General features: G+C 40.6%; 1 protein-coding gene across 1 annotated transcript in view; it reads left to right on the forward strand.

The window, feature by feature from the left end:
• Window positions 1–24,198, forward strand: part of astn1 (astrotactin 1) — a gene marked incomplete at both ends in the record, with an annotated part of 401,060 nt that overhangs the window by 199,380 nt on the left and 177,482 nt on the right. Inside the window, one exon of the mRNA XM_083888886.1 lies at window positions 377–504. Coding sequence (XP_083745012.1) covers window positions 377–504 — 128 coding nt within the window. The remainder of the gene's footprint in view (window positions 1–376; window positions 505–24,198) is intronic.

The raw sequence follows: 24,198 nt of genomic DNA on the forward strand, positions 1-24,198 counted from the left end.
GAAAGCGAGTGACAACCAAAATAGATAGTACTTTATTGTCTCGCCGCTCATTGATCAAATTATGTGAGTTTTTTTTTTGTTGCCTGAGGTTGAAATTCAAATGGAAATGCCCCCCAGAACTGAATTGATTGATAAAAACGATGGCTGCTTTTATTTAAAACCCCCTATATATATATATATATATATATATATATATGTATGTATATATATATATATATATATATATATATATATGTATGTATATATATATATATATATATATATAAATAAAAAAAAAGAGACAGACGGAGACATGAAATAAACTTGCTTTATCTCTCGTTTCCCTCACTGTCATTAATCTCCAGTATTTCTTCTTCCCTCTCTCTGTTCACATCAGGCAGAAGAACTTTGCCCGTGGCATCGAGCAGCAGCTCCCAGATGGCATGGTGGTGGCGTCGGTGCCAACCGAGGTTCAGTGCCAAGAGGGGCTGTCGGACCCCGTACCTGACCCGGAATACCTCACAGGTACGGAAGCATTATTTTCCACAGCTCGGTCCGATCCGTGTTACACGTGTTGGAAATCCTCATTCGTTCGATCACAGAGACAGGAAATAGGTGAGCCAGTAATGTAAAGTAATGCACAATCTGTTCATCTCTTATGACGGTAGCTGTTTCAGATGAGGCGATCAAAGTGCACATTTCCGCAGTTCCATTCGTAGATAAAACGTGCATGTGCACGTTTAATTGCAGTTGTGGCAGTTTCTCACCTGCACGGAAGCCTAGTGGACATTTGTGGACAGTGCACACAGTACAGGGGTCTGCAATCTGACAATTTAAAAAAAATAATTTTTTTGGTCCAAAACTTGACAAAAACCTCATACTATACTATGTCGTCCAAAATGTGAAAATTTTTTGAAAAAAAAAATTTGGTCCAAAATTTGACAAAAACGACATACTATACTATGTAGTCTAAAATCGGACAATTTTTTTGAAAAACATTTTTTGATCCAAAACTTGACAAAAACGTCATACTATACTACGTCGTCCAAAATGTGACAATTTAAAAAAAAAAAAATTGTTCCAAAATTTGACAAAAAAGACATACTATACTATGTCATCTAAAATCTGACAATTTTTTTGAAAAACATTTTTTTGATCCAAAACTTGACAAAAACGTCATACTATACCACGTCGTCCAAAATGTGACAATTAAAAAAAAAAAAAAAAAATTGGTCCAAAATTTGACATGAAATGACAAAAACGACATACTATATAAAAAAAACACACAAAAAAATTGTGCATTGCAATGTGAACGGTTTTGTTTTTGCAGTTCTTAAATTTCCTAAATGGAACAATCTGTATGAAAAACATTATTGTTCTGGTCGCCCAGAACCAGAATTTGAGAAACGGCGAGATGAGACGACACCCGTAAGACGACTGTAAACATCTGATGCTGGTGTTGTTGGGTTTGAAAAACCCTCGTCGACCCTAGATCTACTCGTCATGTCTGGCTATCATCAATCTCCGCCAAAAAAAAGGCACCATCCTGAACCCCAGGTGTATTTCAAGTGGTTGGAGTGTGTGATAACTCTCACTGTCCCATGGTAAAGATGATTAAAACTGAATATCTTGAAAGCTTTTCACCTTCAAACTGTTGGCAGAGCAAAGTGTTGTTTGATTCCAAAAAAAATAAATAAAAAATATCCGGAGTTTAATTAGTTCTCATTAATTTATTCATTAATTACTTTGGATCGTTTTGTGCAAAATCTGCTCTACACACACACACACACACGCACACACACACACACACACACACACACACACACACACACACACACACACACACACACACACACACACAGCTCTGGAGACACTCATCACTTCACCAAACACCCCCTCACCACCTGTCCTCATTAAGTGTGCAAATGAAGCACCTGTGGTTCACAGCAGTTTGTATTGTTTTCATTGTTCGGTGAGCGTTTGGTGTCTGTGCTGCCGTTAGAGTCGAAGGTAAAAAGACTGCTTCCTATTTCATCACAATCATAATGATAAATATAATAATAATAATTAGATTTATCAGTTTTCACACGTTTTTTAAAATCAAGATAGATACCGAAAGATGTCCAGAAAATAGATGTAATGTCATTTTCTAAGCTTCTGAGCTAAGAAAAGATCACCGACCCTTGTTAGTACTTCTGAAAACCGTCCTTCCAAGCGTCTCCCTCCAGTGTCTACAGCACCAAAAACCTGAAATCATGAAACTCTTTCAGTGTATTTGTTTAAAAGTCGAAGGCCCGTGTTTACCAAAATCAATCAAGCCACCATCGTCGCGTAAAGAGATGGATCGTTCCGCCCATTATGTGAATTCATTAGTTGGGCGTCTTCCATCTCGCCGTTTCTCTCTCTTCATCAGCCGTTGCCTGCTCGCGTTTTGAGTTTTCTCAGCGACGTTTGAACGGCGTTTCAGCGTGAAACGGCTGCTGTTAACGTGAAAAAACACAAAACTTCTTTTTCTTCTGCTCTTTGATTTAATCTATTCCAGAATGCCACGTATTTCTACCTCTATCCGGAGGCAGCGTTATCTGCTACATTTGACCTGAGCATCGCTTTTTTATTCACACGATCACGATGTGATAGTTTGAGGTTTTTCCCCTTATTTTCTGCACTTGCACTTGCAGACATGTGTTACGGAGAACGTCCCCTGCAGTCGTTCGTGCGCAGGTAATCACCTTTTCTGTGTTCGTAGTGAATTAAAGATGTATTTCAACATATTTCTCGGCAGTGAAGTCTCATTCAAACGGCCTCACGGCGATAATAAACTCATCCTTGACACTGAATCGCCTTAAATTTAAATGTTTTATTGCTTGTTGTCGATGCAACGGCAACGAGAGGCGAGGCTACGGCGTCTGAGGTGACGAGGGACGATTCGACGACGCTGCTCACCATAATCTCTACTTTACAATCATCAAATAACACCAAATAATAGAAATCATTTACGTAGGGTGCAAATTGGGCAAAATGGACACCAACATTAAAAATGGCCGACTTCCTGTTGAGTTGAGGCCATGGTTACGGTCAACTTTTTTGTTCGTCTTGTTCTATTACATCCGTCTACCAAGTTTCAGGAACTTCTATCGAACTCAATTTTGCCTCCGTTTTCACCTTAGGGGGGCGCTATATATGCAAGTCTACAATCATCATTAACGAACGATTCGTGTTATCGTTACCTTTTTAGGGCAAAAAAAATACACAACACCAGATAATAAAAGTAACTAACGCGCTCGGACGAGTTCTCTTATTTACGTAGGGTGCAAATCCGGCGAAATGGACACTGAAATTCAAAATGGCCGACTTCCTGTCGAGTTGAAGCCATGGTTACGGTCGACTTTTTTGTTCATCTTGTTCTATTACACCTGTCCACCAAGTTTCAGGAAATTCTGTCGAACTCAATTTTGCCTCCGTTTTCACCTTAGGGGGGCGCTATACATGCAAGTCTACAATCATCATTAACGAACGATTTGTGTTATCGTTACCTTTTTAGGGCAAAAAAAATACACAACACCAGATAATATAAATAACTAACGCGGTCGGAGGAATTCTCTTATTTACGTAGGGTGCGAATCCGGCGAAATGGACACTGAAATTCAAAATGGCCGACTTCCTGTCGAGTTGAGGCCATAGTTACGGTCAACCCTGCGGTCGTGCGTGCGCAGGTAATCACCTTTTCTGTGTTCGTAGTGAATTAAAGATGTATTTCAACATATTTCTCGGCAGTGAAATCTCATTCAAACGGCCTCGCGGCGATAATAAACTCATCCTCGACACTGAATCGCCTTAAATTTAAATGTTTTATTGCTTGTTGTCGATGCAACGGCAACGAGAGACGAGGCTACGGCGTCTGAGGTGACGAGGGACGATTCGACGACGCTGCTCACCATAATCTCTACTTTACAATCATCAAATAACACCAAATAATAAAAATCATTTACGTAGGGTGCAAATTGGGCGAAATGGACACTGAAATTCAAAATGGCCGACTTCCTGTCGAGTTGAGGCCATGGTTACGGTCAACTTTTTTGTTCATCTTGTTCTATTACATCTGTCCACCAAGTTTCAGGAACTTCTGTCAAACTCAATTTTGCCTCCGTTTTCACCTTAGGGGGCGCTATATATGCAAGTATACAATCATCATTAACGAACGATTCGTGTTACCGTTACCTTTTTAGGGCAAAAAAAATACACAACACCAGATAATAAAAGTAACTAACGTGCTCGGACGATTTCTCTTATTTACGAAGGGTGCAAATCCGGCGAAATGGACACTGAAATTCAAAATGGCCGACTTCCTGTTGAGTTGAGGCCATAGTTACGGTCAACCCTGCGGTCGTGCGTGCGTGTGCAGGTCTTAGTGAATTAAAGATGTATTTCAACATATTTCTCGCGGCGATAATAAACTCATCCACGACACTGAATCGCCTTAAATTTAAACGTTTTATTGCTTGTTGTCGATGCAACGGCAACGAGAGACGAGGCTACGGCGTCTGAGGTGACGAGGGACGATTCGACGACGCTGCTCCGACTGCCGTTTATTGGAAACCTCAAAGGATATTAAAACAACCTAATCTGAATGGATCTGCTGGTGCTCGTGCTGTCCCCACCGCCCCATAATACTGTCCTCTATATCCGTACGTCGCCCCTGGGCTCACAGTGCACACAGGACAGAACGGAACCAGAGACCCAGGCTCAGCCTCGCCGCTCCGTCTTATGGCTCCGCGTCAGGTCTTTGCAGCAGCAGCAGCAGCCGCGGGCTTCACTGAAGAGCAATATCACGGAATGAGATATTGTTCCACAGCATCCAGCTGGACGCCACAGAAGCACACAGTGAGTGAGCTGTGGGCGCTCTGTGCTCCCCGTTCTACAAGTGGAGTGGAGCGTGACGCCGGAAGTTGAAAAAATACAACTCGGAACGATCTGAAACCGCTTGTCTGTTTTTCTGCGTTTTCCTAAAACTTGTCCTTGGAGTTTAACGACCGATAGTCCCGAGATAAATTAGTACATTAGCACTCAATATCACAAATTAAAACACATTTTATGTTGAGTTGTAAGCACAGCGTTCCAAAAAAAAAAAACACACACAGAGAGGTCCTATTAATCTTTGCAGAGCGGCAGTGCAAGTATTGAACATTACTGTAATTATTTCTCCCCATATTTATCATGGGCACTCGCATTCCTCGCAACACGTGGACTAAAAGAGCCGACCTTAGTTTGTCAGTGAACTGACATTCAACTTTTAAAGGTCCTTTAAAGCCGTGTCTCCAATGACATTTTGTTCAGTTTTATTACATCATATATTCTCTACTGATGCGTGTGAGTGAGTGTTGATGGAAAATCTGTTTAAAGTGTACAATCATCAAAAGACACCAAATAATAAAAATCATTTACGTAGGGTGCAAATCAGGCAAAATGGACGCTGAAATTCAAAATGGCAGACTCACTGTCGCGTTGAGGCCATGGTTATGGTCAACTTTTTTGTTCGTCTTGTTCTATTACGTCTGTCCACCAAGTTTCAGGAAATTCTGTCTAACTAAATTTTGCCTCTGTTTTCACCTTAGGGGGCGCTATATATGCTAGTCTACAATCATCAACGCGTCGCGTGTGATTAACGAACAATTCGTGTTATCGTTACCTTTTAGAGTAAAAAAAAAAAAAACTAAACCAAACAATGAAAATAACTAACGCGCTCGGGCGAGTTCTCTTATTTACGCAGGGTGCAAATCGGGCGAAATGGACGCTGAAATTCAAAATGGCCCACTTACTGTCGCGTTGAGGCCATGGTTACGATCGACTTTTTTGTTCGTCTTGTTCTATTACATCTTTCCACCAAGTTTCGGGAAATTCTTTAGAACTCAATTCTCACCTTAAGGGGGCGCTATAGCCTAATTTTATACTGGTCGTGTCACTTGTGCATCTGTTTAATCTCCAACAGAAACTCTCACATGATTTTTGTTTACTCATACACAGAGATAATCTTCACAGCTGCTAAAGTAGTTTTTAAAGTATAATTGTGTTTTTCCTCCCTGATTCAAATTTAGCCTGAACACTGAAACTGCAGTGAGAGGCGTTAGTTTTATGTAACGATGCTGCTAGAATGTCAATATGTCTCACGTGGATGCATCCAGTGAGAACCAGGCCTAAAACTAAAGTTTTGTAATTTGCTGTGATCATAAAACATGTATATATACATATTTAACATAATGTAACTTAAAACACACTATTGCCAAGTCTCTGCTTGAAAGAAGTCTATCACCAAAAACTGTAAAACTAAAACGAGCTGAAAGTAGGGGCAGTAATGATTACTCGATTATCGATTATTCGGTTATGAAAATAGTCGTTAGTTGTGGCTCTGGTGAAAAATGTTAAAAGTAGTGCTGGACACTCTAAACGGCGGTTAACGGCGTTAACGATACACTAACGCGCGGCGCGCTTCCATGACTACTGACCGGAAAAAGACACGCGTGACGCTATGTTTACGTGCCGCGGCACAGTTTACCAATTAGCTCTGTTAGCTGCGTTAGCTCCTTTAGCGCCGTTAGCAATAAATGCTAATTTGTTTTTAAAGTTTACCGTTACTTTAGAGACTCATTTTAACCATCGGGAGTCGTGTAAAACATGACGTCACACGCGTCTTTTTCCCGGTCAGTCGTCACGGAAACGCGGAATGCGTTAACGCGCCTTAACGTCGACCGCCGTTAGCGCGCTAACGTGCCCAGCGCTAGCTAAAAGTGTAACCTTCTACCCCATCACCTTTTTTTGTGAATATGTGATGATCGTTGTAATTTCACGGATTAGCCCTTTGAAACAGATTGCTCATTGAATTTACTCGTTCTCATCGCCACATGCGGCACAAACTGGTTTCACCTGCAAAAATCTTGGCCAAGAAAAGTTTAGCGGCGCCGTCTTCCGCGAGGTCGCTCGGGGGCGAATCGACGCCTGACACCTGTTCTCCTGGCCTCTGCGTTTAATGCGCACAAACACAAAGCGCCGCCGTCCAGCGCCGCCTCCCCGGCACGCTGCCACCTCCAACCACCTCCTCCTGGCAGACTGTCAGCAACATTGTGGGGCTCGGGTAATCGTCCTCGGGGTGGACAGACGAGCTGCGGAGATTCTACTCGAGCCTCTGCGTCCCTTCGCTAATTTGGCTCTGGTTCTGGTTAGCGATGGTCAGTGTGTTTGTCATGGTGTCGGCGCTCCCTGGCCCCCGGTGGTGAAACCATTCATCTTCTCATTCACTCACTTTTTCGTGCGGTGCTCGAAAGCCATTCATCATCGGGCCGGAGACCCCCACATCAATTACTCCGATGGGGAGAAAAGCGTGAAGGAAAAGGGAGGGTTTTCTGAAAGGCAAATACATCTTGATTTAATTGGAAATCAAGTATGGGCAAAGGCTGCTAAGCAGACTTTCCCTCCCCGTAGACGGAAGGCGGGAGATAATGGAGCAGGAAAAAGCGAGGACAGAGGGAGGAAAAGAGAGCGATTACAGGAGAAAGAAGAAGAAGAAGAAGAGGTAAAGGAGAAGGAGACAGTGGCACTTGCTAAATGGAAAGTCCTTTATTGATGTTTGGTTTTATAAGACTTTGGCAAACAACATTCGGGCGCTTGCTCTCGCTCTCGCTTTGCTTGTTCGGGACACGAGGAAAAACAGTTTTTCATCCGCTTGACTCGTATATATATATATATATATATAAAAAACGATGCCTGCTTAAGTCTACAGATATCTTCAGAATGTGTTTGTAACTTTATCTCCGCTGTCAGACGGGGAAGCTAAAGTTCTCACACTGCTCGCTCTCTAGCACCAAACAACTCTTTAGAGGGAAAAACAGCATTGTTGTTAGCTCACAGAGAACAGCGAGAGCTGTAGCCTCTTTGCTTACTTTTAAAGCTCACATAGAGTGGTCCTGTTGCACATAAATGTTAGTTATGGAGGTCTACATACATACATTTACTTGTTTTTATGGTCAAAAACCTCCTAGTTGCTGTAAACGAGTCGATAGAAATCTCTCCTTACTGAAGCTCTCATCAGTCACGCTGTTTCAGACTGAAATCTCACCCCCTGAAGACAGAACTGTGTTGTGATTGGCCGATACCTGGAAGTGACGTAATTAGCACACCAGCTCTCAGAAGCGCAGCTCCCCCCTCTGGAACGGTGGATGCACTGCTACTCATTATCAGAACATTGTTTTAACAATGTTTAAAAATAGCTTCTTCACGACTCCCCGCCGCAGTCCCTTTGACGACCTTTGACCCAGAGTCAGAAGACACTGTCGCTCGTGAAACACCTCCACAACGGACGTTATTCTTCTTCTGTGGTTCAATGTACGCAACCGGATGTGCCCGGACTGCTGCCCGGAGCAGGAGGATCTGCTGTTCAGGAGAACCGCTGTTTACGTAACCGGACCGGGTTTTTTCAGAGATCTCGCTGAGCCCGAGATTACAATAAAACACAGCGTTCTCAGCAGTGGCTGAACTGTTTGTTTAGAACCTTCAGCGCTTCATAAACAAGGTAATGACGCAGATACACACCAAAAAAAAAACAGCGTTAGTTGGAACTTCCTTCTTCTATGGGAGCTTTAAAGTGTTTTACGGACAAATGGACGAGATGGCGAGAGTCAAATTGATCCATAAATCCATCCACTGCCCTCTGATGTCACTCACTCACTGGTGTGTTTGTGTCCGAGCGAGCTAACATCAGCCTAGCCTAACCTAGCATAGCTACTGGTTTGATTCCTTATCGCTCGCTTGCCTCGCCAAGCGCTACATCCACTGTGGGTCTTGCGGGAATTTCCATCCCAACAAATCTTTACCCCGCAATCACCTCCTTCTGGTCCACCACTCGTCGGCCCTCCCATAAACACCGGCCCGGATCTGTTGACCACAGTGCGTTAGCCAGCCTGTCCGTGTCGGCTAGCGCTAGCTCTCAAACTCGAAAACACCGCGGTCGGCATCGGTCTTCCCAACATCTGCTTTCTGTCACTATAGCAGGTGTTTTCTTTGTGTCACCTGGTGAATTTTGGTCCACACTACCGTTCAAAAGTTTGCTGTCACTTAGAAATGTCCTTATTTTTGAAGGAAAAGCACTTTATTTTCAATAAATATAGCTATCACTATATCACTTTATACATTGGTAATGTGGTAATCGACTATTCTAGCTGCAAACGTCTGGTTTTTAATGGAATATGTACATGTGTGTATAGAGGCCCATTTCCAGTGTCCTAATGGTACGTTGTGTTTGCTAATTTTAGCGTTAGAAGGCTATTGGATGGTTAGAAAACCCTTGAAAACTCTTGTGCGATGATGTTAGCACAGTTTTGCTGGTTCTTTGACGAAAGCAAAGTTTGAAGGACAAAACTATTATTTCGAATAACAATCATAATTCTTCTGACCCTAGCCCTGTCGGCTGCTAATTTCCTGAGGTGATTCTGCAACTTTGTAAAAGTGACAAAGAATCCAACCTTTTTATTCATTCGTGTTTTAATTGAATTTTATTTTTTTGGGAGGGTAAATATTAGTCTCGTCGCTTTTTAATGCCACTGAATACATCACTTTTTGTCACATGACGGTCACGTAACTTCAAACTTTTTTTTTTTCCTTAACAATTTGACTTGACATTTAATGCTGAAAGGTTAAGACGGAAAATTAAATGCCACTTGTTAAAAAAAAAAAAAAAAAAAAACCCCACCAGCTCCTATCCATTAATATTACATAACGGTCGCTCGTCCAGCATTCAGTTTTTTAGCCTCACGGACAATTCTTCAATTTGAATAGTCACAGCTTTTGATTAGATTTGAATTGATCACAGAATCCTCTGGAAGTGAGCGCTTCAACGTCTTTTAAAAATGAGTTCGGCTTCGCCAAAGCAAGGTTGACTTTTCCGCGCCAAGGTCACTCTTTGTGCTACTGTATTCCCTTCATCTTGTCACATTCAACCTGGGCCTCCCTTCCACTTATGCCCGTGCCCCCTCCGTGCACTCCCCGCGCTGCGAGCCTTTCGATATGTCAGCGCCGAGATGGCACATAATCTATATTTTATAAGGCCTTGATATAATTGGTGGCAGTGAGGGAAGGTCATGCCTTCGGGGGCCCTCGACAAAAATCCTCAAAGAGCAGCCCCTGCAGTCAAGATGTGGATTAGACGCGATGAGGCAGATGAGGCAGATGAGCCGCCCGAGTCGCTGCTTTCGGAGCCGGGTAGAGAGCGAGGGTTGCGGTGCATTCTGGAGCGCAGCAATTATTCAACATGTATGTACTTTGAAAATACACAAGGGAGGGGGGGAGGTGTGGGAGGTGAGGGGGGGGGCATGATTTATTCAGCCACCGAGACACATTTTGGAATGAATTCTTAAATGCAACAACAGCCGCGTCTCAGAGGCTTGATTTGGTGTCAGAATTGTGAAAATGCTATGTTTAATTTAGCCTTTTCTTTTTGTTTGTTTTAAAGGTGGCTTTAAGTGTGTCAGTAACCACTCAGTGCCTTCACTCACGCATTCACACACACATTCACTCACCATTCATAAGTCAGTAGACAGTATGTACAGCAGTTTTTCTTTAACACACATCTTTCATACTCGACTATTGATATAACACTTGTTCTTTGCGCTCCCTAACTTGTTCTTTGCGCTCCCTCACTTATTCTTTGCGCTCCCTCACTTGTTCTTTGCAGTCCCTCACTTGTTCTTTGCGCTCCCTAACTTGTTCTTTGCGCTCCCTCACTTATTCTTTGCGCTCCCTCACTTGTACTTGTTCTTTGCGCTCCCTCACTTGTTCTTTGCGCTCCCTCACTTATTCTTTGCACTCCCTCACTTATTCTTTGCACTCCCTAGCTTGTTCTTTGCACTCCCTTACTTGTTTTATGCGCTCCCTCACTTGTTCTTGGTGCTCCCTCACTTGTTCTTTGCACTCCCTTATTTGTTATTTGTGCTCCCTCACTTGTTCTTTGCACTCCCTCACTTATTCTTTGCGCTCCCTGATTTGTTATTTGTGCTCCCTCACTTGTTCTTTGCACTCCCGCACTTATTCTTTGCGCTCCCTGATTTGTTCTTTGTGCTCCCTCACTTGTTCTTTGCGCTCCCTCACTTGTTTTTTGCACTCCCTCACTTATTCTTTGCGCTCCCTGATTTGTTATTTGTGCTCCCTCACTTGTTCTTTGCACTCCCGCACTTATTCTTTGCGCTCCCTGATTTGTTATTTGTGCTCCCTCACTTGTTCTTTGCACTCCCTCACTTATTCTTTGCGCTCCCTCACTTGTACTTGTTCTTTGCGCTCCCTCACTTTTTCTTTGCACTCCCTCACTTGTTTTTTGCACTCCCTCACTTGTTCTTGGCGCTCCCTCACTTGTTTTTTGTGCTCCCTCACTTGTTTTATGCGCTCCCTCACTTGTTCTTTGCGCTCCCTCACTTGTTCTTTGCGCTCCCACACTTGTTCTTTGCGCTCCCTCACTTCTTTTTTGCTCTCCCTGATTTATTCTTTGTGCTCCCTAGCTTGTTCTTTGCGCTCCCTGATTTGTTCTTTCCGCTCCCTCTCTTGTTCTTTGCGCTCCCTCACTTGTTCTTTGCGCTCCCTCACTCGTTCTTTGTGTTCCCTCACTCGTTCTTTGCACTCCCAGATTTATTATTTGCATTCCCTCACTTGTTCTTTGTGCTCCCTCACTTGTTCTTTGTGCTCCCTCACTCGTTCTTTGCACTCCCTGATTCATTATTTGCATTCCCTCACTCGTTCTTTGCGCTCCCTGATTTATTATTTGCATTCCCTCACTTGTTCTTTGTGCTCCCTCACTGGTTCTTTGCACTCCCTGATTCATTATTTGCATTCCCTCACTCGTTCTTTGCGCTCCCTGATTTATTATTTGCATTCCCTCACTTGTTCTTTGTGCTCCCTCACTTGCCAATCAGCAGGCAGCTTGGAAAGGCCCACCCACTACCCCCCAAAAAAACGCACAAATAACAAATGTATTTTCAAATGATGAAATGCAATTTTTGGAATGATTAAATCGATATTTTATTTGCTGGAAATATTGACACAAATCTAATCCCATAACTTTCCCCCTCTCAGATTCCTTCATCCTTGATACCACTTATATCAGTTCACCTCATATATTATTCCGACCCGTTCGCAAATGCACAAACACATTTCTTTGAGTAATCATATCAAATCAGTCGGCTAACCAGCCATTTTAAATACAGATACATTTAATTACAAAGCCGTTATTCCCTGATGCATATGAATTAAACCTAAGCAACCTAACATCTGAATGTTAAATGAAACAAAATGATGGGAACAAACACTGTTTCCTTTCATAGTTAGTTAACTTCCAATCGACTTTCATTGTCACCACTGATGTTCCCGCGTATTCTGTTTATGATAATAATAATGATAACAACTGTCAAAAATGACTTCAAACCCAAACAAAGACAGTGGAAATAAAGACGTGTGTCACAGCTTTCTCAAGGTTTTTGATGACGGCATGAGTTGCAGTCGTTTCATTTACAGAACCACAGGAAACATCTCAGCGTTGCATCAATTTAATTCCCACTTGGGATAATGAGGGTCACACGTCCCTTTTTTTTTTTTTTTTTTTTTTAAACCACTGGTTTGGGGAACTGGTGTTGACGCACACAACCCACAATATGTGATATGTGTGTTGACGCTGTGTTGTTAATAGGTGAGATTTCACACGCTCTTGAAATATCACATAAAGGTTTTGTTTTTTTTTCTCCATGCTTGAGGGAGGTAGAATAGTTGGGATATTGATGGAACTTTAAATGCTAATGAATGCAGAGGAAACTCATCGAGCAAATAAAGGCAGAAGTTAAGAAATAATGTGGAGGAAAAAAGTCTCTCCAGCTTCTGACCACAACAGCGTCTTTATTCTTCACTGTTAGAAAAAGTGTTTTTGACCTTTTAATCTTTATTTTATTTTTAAGTTTTTATTATTTTTAAATCGCAGTCTTGTCAAAAGGTACGCACCCTGAAGTGACATGAGAAAAAAAAAAAAAAATGAAGAAAAATGTTTTTGTTTTTTTTATCTCGAGTTTCCACAAAAAATATAAAGAAAAAAAAATTTGAATTTTTTTTTTTTTCATAAATTTGAAAAAAAAAAAATCATAATTTTTTGGAAACTCAATTTTTCCCAAAAAATTGAAAATTATGAAGATATTTCTTTTTTCAAAAAAAAATTTTTTTTCTCTTTTTTTTGGAAGATTTCAAAAAAAAAAAATCCTTTTTTTGACTTTTTTTTTTTGTCATTATTTTTGTTGTGCATGTCTGCTTATAATGACAAACTCTATACCCCCACTATTTGCAGTGTATGGAAACACAGGTGCATGCTCTGCTCTTGTTTTTTTTTTAACCAATTGTTAATAGAAACCTCGCTTTTGTACAAGTTTTTTCACGGACAATGATTCAGGGAGGGAAAATAATAAACGGATTGTACTAATTCAGGGGGCAGAAGGAGGACAGAGAATGAGCAGCCCTGGAATTCTCTGTGGAACAAGTCTCTTTATCAACAGCTCCTGGTCTGAGCCGTTCATCTTCAGAGGTTGGAGAAGGGCAACGTCAGGCCATCATTTCACTATCTTTGCCATCACCTCCTCCTCCTCCTCCTCCTCCTCCTCTCACCTCCTTCCCTGAGGAGAAAACAACACACAAAAGCAGGAAACATTGACAGACTGTAGCTGCTCGCTTTACCTTTGTCTTCTCCTACACTGTGATAGGTCAGCGTGACGTGTAAACAATACTGTCAGACGTAAACACACACACACACACACATACGTAATTTGACAACACAAACACAAACGTGTGAAATCAAGACGAGAAAACTCTGTTTATTACGCGGTGACGGCGGCTGTGCCTCCATCTTTCTGCCACTTCCTGTCACTTCACTTTGCTACCGGAGCGGTTTTCTGCTTTGTCGGCCTTTGTGAGTCTTCTACGTCTTCTACTCCGATCTTTTCTCTCTCCTTCACTCCGTGTTAGCGTTGCCGTTTCTTCTCTGTTTGAACAATTTCATAACAACACACACACCACACAGATTTCAGCAGCTAGTTTTTTTTTTTTAGCTTCTTAAAAACTAGGAGTTAATTTCTTACATTCTTAACAACTAGCAGCTAGTTTGTTTTTAGCTTCTTAACAACTAGCAGCTACTTTCTTAGCTTCTTATTCAGTAGCAGCTAGTTTTTTTTCAGCTTCTTAGTAACTGAGAGCTGCTTTCTTGGATTCTTAACAACTAGAAGCTAGTTTCTTAGCTTCTTATTGATTAGCTGCACGTTTGTTTTTAGCTTCTTAACAACTAGCAGCTACTTTCTTAGCTTCTTATTGAGTAGCAGCTAGTTTTTTTCAGCTTCTTAGTAACTGAGAGCTGCTTTCTTGGCTTCTTAACAACTAGCAGCTAGCTTATTAGCTTCTAATTGATTAGCTGCTCATTTGTTTTTAGCTTCTTAATAACTGGGAGCTGCATTCTTGGCTTCTTAACAACTAGCAGCTAGTTTCTTAGCTTCTTATTGATTAGCTGTTTGTTCATTTTTAGCTTCTAAGTACAACTAGCAGCTACTTTATCTGAGTCTTATTGAGTAGCAGCTAGTTTTTTATCAGCTCCTTAGCAACTGGGAGCTGCTTTCTTGGCTTCTTAACAACTAGCAACTCGTTTCTTAGCTTCATATTAATTAGCTGCTTGTTTGTTTTTAGCTTCTAAACAACTAGCAGCTACATTCTTAGCTTCTTATTTAGTAGCAGCGAGTTTGTTTTTGGCTTCTTAACAACTAGGATCTGCTTGGCTTCTTAACAACTAGCAGCTAGTTTATTAGCTTCTTATTGAGTAGCAGCAAGCTTGTTTTCAGCTTCTTAACAACTAGCAGCTAATTTCTTAACTTCGTATTGAGTATCAGCTAGTTTTTTTCAGCTTCTTAGTAACTGGGAGCTGCTTTCTTGGCTTCTTAACAACTAGCACCTAGTTTATTAGCTTCTAATTGATTAGCTGCTCAATGGTTTTTAGCTTCTAAACAACTAGCTGCTACTTTCTTAGCCTCTTATTGCGTAGCAGCTAGTTTTTCTTATCAGCTCCTTAGCAAGTGGGAGCTGCTTTCTTGGCTTCTTAACAACTAGCACCTAGTTTATTAGCTTCTAATTGATTAGCTGCTCATTTGTTTTTAGCTTCTAAACAACTAGCGGCTACATTCTTAGCCTCTTATTACGTAGCAGCTAGTTTTTCTTATCAGCTCCTTAGCAAGTGGGAGCTGCTTTCTTGGCTTCTTAACAACTAGCAGCTAGTTTCTTAGCTTCTTATTGATTAGCTGCGCATTTGTTTTTAGCTTCTAAACAACTAGCAGCTGCTTTCTTAGCTTCTTATTGAGTAGTAGCTAGGTTCTTTTTTTTACAACAAAACCTCAAATATTCTCAAGAAACCTACCAAGTAAGTAAAAAAAAAAACAAAGAATAAATACTGATAGTGAATAAAGTCTAATGGCGTATTTCCACTACTTTTTTTTGCTTTTCCATTAACGATAGTACCTGGGACCTGGTACTTTTTTGTGTAGCTGTGCTACCATTGTTTTCACATAATACAAAAAAAACAAACAAACCCCCCCCCCCCAGCTCCTACAATTACTTATTAATGCTCAGACTCTGCAGGTAATTAGCCTTTTAATTAGTTCTGATTTGACTATATTTTTTCCAGGAAGTAAACACAGGAGCCCAGTTTTATCCTGTGACTCTTTCATTAAGGTCAGCGAAATCTCAACATGTTTTTGGTTAAATATTAAAAGTGAAGCACCTCAGGGGCTGCGTTGACCTTTTTTCAGTATTTACCCTTTGCTCAAAACTGCTTTTGTGGTTCAAAGTCGCACTTTCACAACTCTATTGTCTAAGTTTTCTAGAAATTAGGATAAAAATATATATATATATATATATATATATATATATATACCACACAGGTCATGGCTACACCTAGATTTCAGGAATTGTGTTTAATTATATGGCAAAATTGCAGTATTGCACAAAAAATCTACCATTTATTTTCCAAATGATTAGAAGTATTATAATCACGTAGAACACAATGACACGTGTCCTTTGTACGGAGCATGAAGCTGTGAGGCCCGAGGAGGAGAAAAGAAAGAAGAAGGAGCTCAGTGACTTTTTAATAAGAGCCGTGAAAGAAGGCTGCAGTTTTCATGCCAAAGATCTCTGCTCAGAAATAGAAGCAATTATGATGGCAGAAATGGCATGTGCAGAAAGCAGGAAAGAAAAAGAAGCCGTACGCCATTTGCCAAGTCCCGATCATGACTTCAAGGTGGACCGGAGAAGTCTAAAATTAGAAACCACAGGCCCCAAATTATTATTCAGCTACTCCGAGCAGCAGCACTTATTAGTTGGAGGCAGACACTGTAGGTAGGTAGGTGTGGGGGAGCTTGTGTGTTCCCACTGAGCAGCTGAAAAAGAAAAATATTAATTGTAAAGAAATATTCAGTCTAATGTAGGGTTGAGAAATCTGCTGCGTAATAATTACCGTCGAGTTCTGTTGAAATATCCAGGATCATAAATTTGTGCGCTATTTCCCAGATTATTACCAGGTTTAGCTTTTCACAGGCTTTAACGCTGATGATTTGCAGTACCATTTTGGCGTTTTATTGTGAAAATTGGACTTGTTTGGCTGTTACAACTGAAACTGACCAGAAAATGGTCAAATCCTTTTAAATGATGTAATATGAGTGTATGGAAAGGCAGATGCACTAAAATATTGTGATATTTAAAGGGACAATGTGTAGTATTTATGGGTTTATACTGTATAACCCAAAATCCACTTTTTTATATATATTATGTGCTCCTGCATTGTCTCGTCGCTGTATAATAGTTTTTGTTTCATTTTCGTAGTGTTTCAAAAAGTCATGTAAAATAACATGGTCGCGGGCCGCGGTTGCATAGCCACTGTTAGCAGCGAGACGCCATGTTTCTACCGGAGCCTGTAAGGACAAACGCTAGAGAACAAATCAAGCGTCTCTTTACTTTTAGCTGAAGTCCCGCCTCCACTCTCTCCGCTTCGTCTGCTACAGCCGCGGTAGCTCGCCCTCTCCCTCGCCTCACGAACCTCATCTGCTGACACGGAGAAAGACGACGAGGACGACATTTTACCAGCTGAGGATACCGTAGCGCTCAGGGAAGGGAGGGGGTGAGCAGAGGAGCAGTTCTTTGTTGTAAATTTCAGCCTCTCCTCTATATGGCAATATAAACTACTTACTTCACCTTTAATGGTGTGATACTATATTGATTATTTAGTGCAAATATTATTATAACAGAGGTTTTCTGACAGAGGTTTGTGTTGTACTTAACCCTCCGGCCTTTTTAGCCATTTGACTCTCTCTTATAGCTGTATATTTTTTATATAAAATCTTGTCCGTAAAATACACCAACAATCCCAGTATATCTTGTTTATTGTATCCTACGACAACGAAGTCCATTATAAAACAGCCTTATTTTTTGTTTTAGTCTCACATAGGTGAGACAGTGTTTGGTGCGCATCGCAGTTCAAAGTAAACACACAATCGATATTCCAACTCCTCCATTGCGACATCAACTCGACAAACCTTGCTCTGAATCCCCCCCGATGACGACGAGGAGCAGAGTTCAATTCCCAACTGCTGCCGCTGTTGTTTTTCCGGGCCCTGTGATCCGTCTTTGTTATCCTGTCAGCTCTTTCATTGTCCGAGCAGAGACATCAAATCCCGCGCTCGGCCGAACAAAGGTCCCTTTTGTCTGTCCGTTGTTACATTGAAAGTCTTTTTTTTTCTTCTTTTTTGTTATATCCTCAAAAGTACATTCAGAATTTAACTTAACCAGCTCCATCAACACAATCCATGTATTTGGATCTTATTGACCCGGTCTTACCAGCCGTCCAAGTCACCACGCACACGAACCGCGTTGTGAGAGAATATCGGCCGCTGACGTCTTGATATTTAACAAAAACATTGGCTATGCCACCGCCAATTACTGTACCGAATGAAACGGCTTTGACGGCAGCAGTTTTAAAAGACTGAACTGGTAATTGCGGTAGAATCGAAATTGGCCAGAATCATAGAGCAAATAGACATTAGCCTGATTGGTCTGTTGCTTTCTTTGCCTTAGAAACTTCAAAACACACGACAAATCCATTTTAAAATGACACGACACAGGCCATTGTTATTCCAGAGAAGCGGTTGCCGCGCTGAAAAGGCCGGACTAATTTGGGTCCAAATGGGCTCATGTAACGATAACGGCAATTACTCAATAATACGACGACAATCAATGAGGCTGAAATTGAGCTTTTCCCCTCATTTCCAACCAAATTGTCGGAGCGAAAATTAATGGCATTTTGTCTGGGTTTTTCTATTAACAATTGGAAGAGAAGAGCTTTGAGATTTTTCTTTTTTTTTTTTTTATGTATTTTGACATAAATTTAACACATTTTCTGTGCACGTTGATGGAGAGGACCAATGCATGTTCAGAGCATTACAGCAAGTATAGTAATAATAAGACAGTGAATCATTCTATGTAAAATAATGTGATGTCCAGTCCCAAAACACATGGACCCATTTTTTTAAAATAGCGAGACAGCAGAAGACAGAAGGGCCATCGTTCAATATCACGTGCGATTTCCATCGAGGAAACGCTGAAGAAACTTCGCCGCGCGCTCTTTGTTCCGGCTGTAATTAGCCTGCTTTGGGGAGGGGAATGCAAATTGAGTTCTCTTGTTAACTTTTGTCACATCCGTCCCATCGGGAAGCAGGCGAGAGTTTGTTTAATGCGCTCGCCGGCAAAACATGGAGACCACAGCCTTTTTTTAAGGCTCACGTGGAACACAGAATCACGGAATCATGTATTTAGAATTCAACCTGAACATTAGATTTTATACACTCTTAGAAATAAAAGTGCTAAGTAGAACCATATAAGGTTCTTCAGCTTGTCCTCATAGGAGATCCCCTTTTGGTTCCACCTGGAACCCTTTTGGAGGGTTCCAACAGGAACCCTTTTAAAACCCTTTATTCAGGAAAGTGGTTTTAAAGGGTTCTCTGGATCAAAATGGTTCTTACTGGAAACATTAGTGTTACCAAGAACCCTTGAAAAACCCTTTCTTCGGGAAAGGGTTTTTCAGAAGCAAATGGTTCCAGGTAGAACCTCAGCCCTTTAATAAAATAAACCTTTTGGAACCCTTATTTCTAAGAGTGTATAGGTGGTAATAATGAAGCTAAAACCAGATAACCAGCTATAGGCACATCTAAAAAACTGTATTTTTAGTCAATTGTTGTATCTGTACCCCAGTTGGAGAAATACTAGCAATTGCTATGTGAAATATTATTCTCAATATCTGCAGTTTTGCAGTTTTTTTCTTTTATCATTTATATGTATTTTTCATCCATTTAATGCTGTTATTATATTATATCCAGAGTTATTATTATAACAAAGCAACAGTTGCAGATATCTGTCATTCAGTTCATGGGCTTTGTCGTTATAGAATTAACTAGAATTATCCAGATGATGATATAAGATGATTCCGTTGCAGATATCTACAACGTAAATTGTAGATATTGCTAATTCCGAGTTAGAGTTAATTCAAGTTCAAGATATATATATATTTATCCTCAGTTGAAGATGTTGACCTTTTTTTTTTCTTCTTTTTATATATTTCTTGAATTAAGTTTCAGATGAAGTTATTGATAATAAATACGTGAAACTGGAATTGGAGATATCTAATAATTTAGTTAGCAGATATCAATTAATTGTAAATATCTATAAAGACCCCATACACATGAATGACAAAGTTGAATTGAACCTTGCCAGCAAAAAAATGTAATCGTTGAAATGGTTATCCGTGATGGTAATTCCAGATTTCAAATCCAGTTTCAATAAGCCTTCATCTCATCAAACTGCTGAAAGTATTTTAAGAATTTTGCAGCCGTAGATTTTTCCAGATTTTGGTGTGTTCACTTGTCTGTGTTTTTAATCCACAGTCATCCTTGCTGTTGTGTCAGTGATGTTAAACTAAATCTACTCCCGTGTGCGGCCGCAGACAGTCGCGTTGTGCAAACTCATTTGTCAGCGACTTGAATGTAATGGAGATTGCTCGTGCGCTGCGGCACCTCCTGCAGCGTGTTTTAGCTTAGCTTCCACGCTGTTACGACAAACGAACAAATCATCAAACGGACGTTTATAAATTACGTTGAAGACCACGCGCTCTCCGTAATCTTCACGGGGACGTTCGTTTAAAAATAAATCTCTTTTTTCCGACTGAGAGAAAAAAGGTTTGTTATTTTAGTGGCTTCTCTCAGGAAGATTCATCAGAATGAGCTCAGGTAGGAAAGTAATCTTATGGCTCATAGAACCCCATTAACTAGCCTCGCCTGTGCTCCATTTCACTCTTGGATAAGTCTGGCAATGAGTGATTTATTGGGGGAAAAGAAGGTGGGAAAGGGTGAGCGAAGAGTAAGAAGCAAAGAAGACATTCTGTAATCTAACGGGGGAAACTAAACGCAGTACAGCGCAGGATCCTTCTCTGATAATGGTGGCCCCTCAGAAAGGATGAGCGGACTCCAGCGGGGGGACGGTGAGGTTAGCGCTTACGAGGCCAAAGAGAGATTACTGTCCAGAATTAGCATAATACATAGTTTTTCTACTTTCCACGTGAGCTCGTCTCCTTTCAGATGGGTAATCTCCGCCAGCACTAATCGCAACACAAAATGAGAGTTTCCGTGGAATAATATGTTTGGCTATAAAAAAAAAGACGTCCTTGGTGGTCTCAAAAGAAACATTTAGAACAGTGTTTGCAGTTCCTGCGCTGCACAAAGGAGGTGATTTATTTTATGTCTAGACAGATGGAGGCAACAGCATTAAAAACACAAAGAAGTGCAGATGAAAAGTTCATTCAACAGCGGATTAAATAACGGAATAGACACTTTTTGTCTCCTGCAGCAGGAGACAAAAAGCTAAGCCATTTATTCCCATTTCTGAAAATCATGCCATCCCTATTTCAAAATAAGGCAAAGGACTCTAGAGCTGCAACGAACTATTTATTATTTAGGTAATTATTCTGTCGATTATTTTCTCGATTAATCGTTTGGTTCAGGGAACACTGCCCTGCCGTGTTTTAGATGTTGCCCGGCTCCAAAATCAAATAACTCGCCAGCTCTGCAGAAGCCTAATGACAAACTTTTGTCAATTATTTTTTTCAAAAAAAAATTATGTTTCAAATTATGTTATGTTATGTTATTTAAAATAATAAATTTTTTTCAAATTTTCAAATTTTTTCAAAAAATGTAATATTTAGATTTTTGTCCATTTTTTGTCAAAAAAAGTCATATTTCAACTTTTGTTACAATTTTTTTTTTTTTGTTATGTAATGTCAACTTTTGTCTTATTTTCCCCAAAAATGTAATGTTTCAACTTTCGTCTATTTTTTTTTTTCAAAAATGTAATCATCTGAATCAGGTGTTTTTGGAGCAGGGTAACATCTAAAACATGGCAGGGCAGAGTTCCCTGAGGACCAGGGTTGGGAAACACTGGTTTAGTTCATAAAATGTCCGAAAATGTTAAATGTTGATCAATGTTTGTCAGACCTGGAAATTATGATGTTCTCGAATATCTTGTTTTTGTCCACAAACCAGAATGATTACATTTTAATGATTCATTTATGTGGAGCAAAGAAACACTTCAGTCACAGCAACGCTGAGCGAGCTGACCATTAAATTATACCTCGCCGTGCCTTTTTTTTTTTTTTTTTTTTTTTGCCATGTCGTATTAGACCGTGTTTGTCAGGGGGTCAAACCGCCAGCAAAGCAGAACGTTGTCATTTTTTGAAATGATCTGCTGAGCTTCACAAACTCTCAAAGGTCGGCATTGACGTGTGTCGGAAACGCTCAAGCACGTCTTGAACAAATGTGGTGGAAAATACCTTTTTTCGTGACGTTAATTAGGCTTCCCCTACGGGTTTAACCCTTTAACACCGACCGTATCGCGCAAACACACTTTGCATTACCACAATTATGCGACGGTTTGCGCTAGCGGAAAAACAATTCTGACTGTTTCTGAAAGCCAAGTTTCTATATTTTGGCCTGTTTTTATAGCCTGGCAAACCAAATTTGGGTGTGATCTGGGCTCAATCCGAGGGGCGGGATAAATAATCGTAACTCAGTCGTCGTTATGGATAGTCCTCTATCCACGATGTGATTGGCCAAACCAACTCGCAAGCTAACGAGGAGTTTCTAGGCTGAACCCTGGCTGCAAACTAAATTTGCTAGCGCTAAGGTGCGTCCAGATTTCTAGGCTACTGTTTTTGGACATTGAGACTTTGGGTGAATTCCAATTCCAAGTTTAAGGGCTGCATCGCCCTCAATATCGAGATTTTACGAGACCACCCTTGGGTGAAAGGGCTACCCAGAATGCATTGCGTGTTTTGACAGAACAAAGATGGCGCCAAAAGCAGCAAAAACGAGTACGCTACAAATGAAGTATTTTCTTTGTTAATAGAGATATAAAAATGATGAAAACCATTGTATTATCTTAGTTTAGGCCCATATTATGGATTACTGACGTCATTGTTGCGTAACATTTATTTTCATTTTACGATCTTTTGTCAATAGTCGGCCGGTGCGGACACGCGATCGTTTGCTATGGTTTACTTTTCAATAAGTCGTGGTGTGTGGTAACTGTCAGCTGAATATTTGTATGAGTATCATCTTATAACTAACTGACAACCTAATAACTTGACTGACAAACGGATCGTAATAAATAATCCTGACGTAAATGTGTTCTTCTTCTTCTTCTTTTTCGAGTTGACAGACTGGACGCAGCTTTGGCGTTATTCTGCCCCCTACAGTCTGAAGACGTATCTGCATTTAAGGGGTGTCCCATTTCTAAGTGACAAAATAACCCTCAACACTTGGTTTTGAGGCCAGTTAAGATTAAGGGTTGAGATTGAGGGTTAAGATAGGAATTGGAATTGGCCCAAAATAATGTGGCGAGCACAAGTTGGAGATGAGGCTTTTGTTCTTCACTGATTCATCACTTAACTCAACACCGTCTCTCTGGTGAAGCACGGTGGTGGCACAGTAATGCGACGAGTGTCGCCTCATTAGCAGGAGGGAAGAATAAGAAAAAAAATACCTGCCACGACTGAGGGAATAATACCGCAATAAGCAGACAAAATCAGAGAAAGGAAAGTACGTGGCACAAAAACAACAGTGGGTGGCTTCAGGACGAGTCTCTGGCTTGTGTTTTTTTAAGTGCTTTTCACAGCTTTAGCTAAAATTAATAATGCAAGAAAACGTCACTAGTAAAAGCATGATTTGAAGAGCATTAGCACTGGAAGGAGTCTGTGCCTCTGAGCTTTTTGATCCATGTCCAGGGTTTATTAACTGTAACCGTCAACACTTTGTCAATAGGGATTATTATCACGCTTCCATCTTTTTTTTTTACATCATTATTGTCACAATGTAAAATACCGGTATGGCAAAGAAAAATGAGTGTGGGGCATAAGAACGGGCGAATTTTAATTTAAAGGCGCCATATGTAAGAATGTGGCCAAAAGCGGTTACTACACTCAAATTCAAAATACCGAGGTCTTTTAGGTTTCGTTTTCTGACGTAACTGGCAACCCGTGGTTGCTCGGCAGCTGAGACTCTACTGACTGCAACGGTTGGTAGACGGCGGTAGGTGGCGCCACATGCCAAAACATGATTTCAAAACATAATTTCAAAACATAAACATGATTTGCAGTCTGCAAAATATATTTTTTTTAATGCAAATATTTTGTCTGTACTGTTGTTGTTGGTGAGTTCAGTTTGTTATATGAACATTATTCCTGAGTCTCTGTGACATATTAGGAGGATTTTATGATTTATTACATAATGCACCTTTAATATTAGTGATAATGGTACAGTCTGGAAAAAAACCCCACAGAAATAAGATTTTATTAGAAGATATCACAATATTGGCTTCCTTTTACAACTTTATTAGCATGTTATTGAACTGAAATGTGACGTAGATCATGATCATATTTGTACATTGAACCCAGACTCAGTGGTTTAACGAGCAGCCTTCTTTTGTTTTCATTAACTCGCGTCGGTGACTGTTCTGTACTTTTAAAATTTAATTAGGCTTGAAAACGGCGTGTAAACGGCGTGTAAACTGAGGCAAATCGTGGCGTCG

Source organism: Microchirus variegatus (assembly GCF_963457635.1).
Source record: "Microchirus variegatus genome assembly, chromosome: 5".
NCBI classification, from domain to species: domain Eukaryota; kingdom Metazoa; phylum Chordata; class Actinopteri; order Pleuronectiformes; family Soleidae; genus Microchirus; species Microchirus variegatus.